We start from the raw sequence: 4,305 nt of genomic DNA on the forward strand, positions 1-4,305 counted from the left end.
GGTCCCGGGTTCGATTCCGGTCAAGGGCATGTACCTGGGTTGCGGGCACATCCCCCGTGGGAGATGTGCAGGAGGCAGCTGGTCGATGTTTCTCTCCCATCGATGTTTCTAACTATCTATCTCTCTCCCTTCCTCTCTGTAAAAAATCAATAAAATATATTTAAAAAAAAAAAAAAAAAAAAAAAAAAAAAAAAGAAATACATGAGGCCCTGGCCAGTGTGGCTCAGTTGGCTGAACATTGTCCCATGCATGGAGAGGTCTATGGGTTTTATCCCTGGTCAGGGTACATGCCCAGATTTCAGACTCAATCCCCAGTAGGGACTATGCAGGAGACAGCCCATACATGTTTTTCTCTCTCCCTCTCCCTTCCTCTCTCTAAAATCAATAAAAACATAGTTTTTAATAAAATTTTTTAAAAAAGAAATACTTGAGTACTTTATACATGAGTTAATATTCTCTTGGTGTATCAATTTCATTATTTGAAAATAGTCATAAAAATGATATATGGCATATAGTACCTGTCCTTTATATATCATCTTATAAAATGTACTAGAGGCCCAGTGCATGAAATTCGTGCAAGGGTAGTGTCCCTAATGGCTGCTGGCTGCTAGTCAGGGCCTCCCTTGCCCAGCTGCCAGCTGCTGGCTGGGGCCTTCCTTCATTCTGTGCCGCTTCCTGGTGGTCAGCACACATCATAGTGAGCGATCAAACTCCCAAGGGGACACTTTGCATATTAGGCTTTTATATATACAGATCATTTTATATTCAAAAGAAAATGAGACAATAAAAATTAGTAGAATGCTATTGACACATTTTCCATGTGAAAAATTACCTCTCTAATAATATATTACGGGTTCCTTTTTATAGGATTTGTCGCTCTAAGGATGATAATCCTCAGAATATAAACCTGGATATTTAGAAGAGAATAGGCCTTTTATTGGAAAGTGTTCTATGTAATCATTACCATTCTGTTCTGTCATCTACACAATGGGGTGTTATCCTTTCCAAACAAATATCAGCTTAGTTGCTTTGGAGAATGAAAAAATTAAAAAATAATTTGCACAGACCAATATTATTTTAATTATAATAAAATAACAGCTCTTAATATTTACTTCTTAATCAAAGTAAAATTACAATGAAAATATTAGCATATCATAAATTATGAACACATGATTTTATATATCCTAAGCAAATAAAGTAATGATATACAGACCTATATTGTTAGAAACATTATTTTGTAAAATAGTAAAATATTTGTTGCCATATAAAAATATCTTTGATATATTAGTAATAATTTTACAAGAACAAATGTAACTTGAACCCTTAGACACAAAATTTTCCTGCTTTATAAATGATTTTACAAATGTCAGTGAGATAATCATTTCTTGCATAATATACTTTTCACAGCATCTTTCACATCTCTGTTTCTCAAACTATATATTAGAGGGTTTAGCATTGGTATTATAAGTGTGTAGAGCACAGCTACAATCTTGTTCTGCTCTGGTGAGGAGATAGCTGTAGGTTGGGCATACATAAAGAACACCGTCCCATAGAATAAACTCACCACTGCTATGTGGGAGCCACACGTAGAGAAGGTCTTCCTCCTGCCATGGGCCGAGGGGATCTTCAGGACAGTGGAGAGGATATAAGCATAGGAAACCAGAATGACTGCTGTGGTGGTGACGATGATGAGAGCAGAGAGAATAAACAGTACAACCTCATTTACAAAGGTGTCAACACATGAGATCTTGATCAGGGCTGGGACATCACAGAAAAAGTGGTCCAATCTGTTTTCTCCACAGAAATGCAAACTGAAGGTGAAACCCGTTTGGACTATGGAGTTGATGCTTCCACAGATATAGGATCCAGTTACCAAGTGAACACAGACTTTCTGGGACATGTGCGCAGGGTAAAGGAGAGGGTAGCAAATGGCGGAGAATCGATCAAATGCCATGACAGCCAGGAGAAAGCCTTCAGTTGTGACAAATAGGGCAAAGAAGAAAAATTGGGCCGCACAGCCACTGTAAGAAATTTTCTTTTCATTAGATAAGAAGTTGGCTAAAGTTTTGGGAGCGATGACGGTTGAGTAGCAGAGATCTAAATAGGACAAGTTTCTAAGGAAGAAATACATAGGTATTTGAAGTCTGGAGTCACTCTTAATGACAATTATCATGCTGATATTTCCCACCACAGTGACCATGTAGATCAGCAGAAATACTAGGAATAAGAGAATCTGTAGCTCTGGAGGGATTCTGAACCCTAGTAGAATAAACTCAGTCACCTCTGAGAAATTCCTATTTAGCTCATTCTTCATAGCTGAGATATAGGTGGAACTGAGGAGATGGTAAAAATGAAAGAAATAAGTGACCAGAATACTGTTTTAGTACAAATAACTAGAAATCAGCATGAAAAAAGTTTCATATCATATTGTTCCTAATACTTTACAAAACACCAATGAACATAAGAATGAATTACTACAAAATAAGGACAGACTCATAGATACAGAGAACAAACTAATGGTTGCCAGAGGGGAGAGGAGTTGGGGGGCTGGGTGAAAAAGGTAAAGGGATTAAGAAGTACAAATTGGCATAATAAAATAGTCATGGGGGTATAAAGCACAGCATAGGGAATATAGTCAATAATATTGCAATATCTATGCACGGTGCCAGTTGAGCACTTGAAATGTCAGAGGGAATCACTTTGTAAATACATGATTGTCTAACCACTATACTGTGTACCTGAAACTAATAAAAATAATATTGGATATAAACTATAATTTAAAAATAAATGTTTTAAAGGAATAATTACTATTTTTAAAAAGTCTTCCTAGTGAAAAGTTCAATCTGATTGGTTAGCCTTTTTAGATATACCTATTTGCAAATAATGCAGATTTTCCCTCTACATGTGCTTTGGAGAAATGAAAATTCTAGGAAAACATCTGAAAAGAAGAGTTTTCTTTTTCTTTCTTGATTGTTATCAGTTTACTGTCATTGAAAGCTGCCTCCTTTAGTAAAAGACATTTCTCATGGATATTGTAATCCACTTAAGATTATATTTAAAGTAAAAATTGGTTCAATTGATGGTCTCTCATTTTATTTTTTAACAATTATTTAATCTACTACAGAAAAATAATATATACACATTGTATCTTTCTTTCTCACATCAGGAAAAAGATTGCAGATCCTGCCAAAAGCATTATCCTTTTACACATTAACCTCATGTTCCTATTTCTTGCATTATTTTTATCTCTGTAGAGATACACACTCTTAGTGACACAGTTCATCTACTACAAACAGAAGTGATTCTTATATTTCCTAACTCAATGCAATCAGACTTTTATTGTTCTTCCTAACTTCCTTCTTCCCTCCTTCGTTTCCTCCTTCCTTCCTTATTTTGTTTTCTTTGGATTTTGCAGATTGGAATGCCAGTGGAGAAATCTAAGGTCTTGGGAAGAGATTTTCCTGTCTTTTCAAAAATACAGACATCCTTGCATATAAAGGACAGAAAGCTCACAGAACAATATAAAGATAGTTACAAGGGAAGAAAAGGGAAGAAATATGTATTTAAACAAATTTGCATTATATTTATTTAGACTTATGCTATTATGACTATACAATGTCCTTAAATAACATACATTGCAAAGGTAAAGAAAAATTTTTGTTCTAATTTTATGAGTAGGAAAATTGAGACAAGAAAGGTTTAAGAGGCTTATTTTAGTCTTAAGATTGACTATCATAGTGGTTTATTATTCAATAATCCAGGGGTCCTCAAACTACGGCCCGTGGGCCACATGCAAATACAAATATTGTATTTGTTCCCATTTTGTTTTTTTTACTTCAAAATAAGATATGTGCAGTGTGCATAGGAATTTGTTCATAGTTCTTTTTTAAACTATAGTCCGGCCCTCCAACGGTCTGAGGGACAGTGAACTGGCCCCCTGTTTAAAAAGTTTGAGGACCCCTGCAATAATCTGTCATACAATGTAAAAAAACTGACAAGCAATAAATTTATGAAAATATTTTATAATTGCACAATTATAAAATTGATAATTCAGTATATATGTAAATTTATCCATAGATTATAGAAATGTAATAAAATTATATGTGATATAAACTATAAAATATTTCTTGCAATTTTTGTTGTAATTGCTATAATTTTACTAATTTTTACTTTCTTTTAAAATAAGATGGAACTATGGAAGTATATTAGAATCAATTTGGTTATATATTAGAATCAATTCAATATCTTCTTTTTTGAAAAAATTAAAAGTTAATAGCATGTTGACTGATTAATTTTAAAAAGCTG

General features: G+C 34.1%; 1 protein-coding gene across 1 annotated transcript; it reads right to left on the reverse strand.

Moving 5' to 3' along the window:
* Positions 1–1,378: 1,378 nt before the first annotated feature.
* LOC139005473 (olfactory receptor 9S13-like) lies at positions 1,379–2,314 on the reverse strand. Its single transcript, XM_070407704.1, has one exon. The coding sequence runs from the start codon at positions 2,312–2,314 to the stop codon at positions 1,379–1,381; it is 936 nt and encodes a 311-aa protein (XP_070263805.1).
* Positions 2,315–4,305: the final 1,991 nt, after the last annotated feature.

The sequence above is a fragment of the Myotis yumanensis genome, unplaced genomic scaffold (genome assembly GCF_028538775.1).
Source record: "Myotis yumanensis isolate MYYU_CA2020_CCGP unplaced genomic scaffold, mMyoYum1.0.hap1 SCAF_3, whole genome shotgun sequence".
NCBI lineage: Eukaryota > Metazoa > Chordata > Mammalia > Chiroptera > Vespertilionidae > Myotis > Myotis yumanensis.

Excerpts from the sequence above, each read along its gene's own strand:
- LOC139005473 (XM_070407704.1), bottom strand. The coding sequence starts at position 2,314 with ATGAAGAATGAGCTAAATAGGAATTTCTCAGAGGTGACTGAGTTTATT.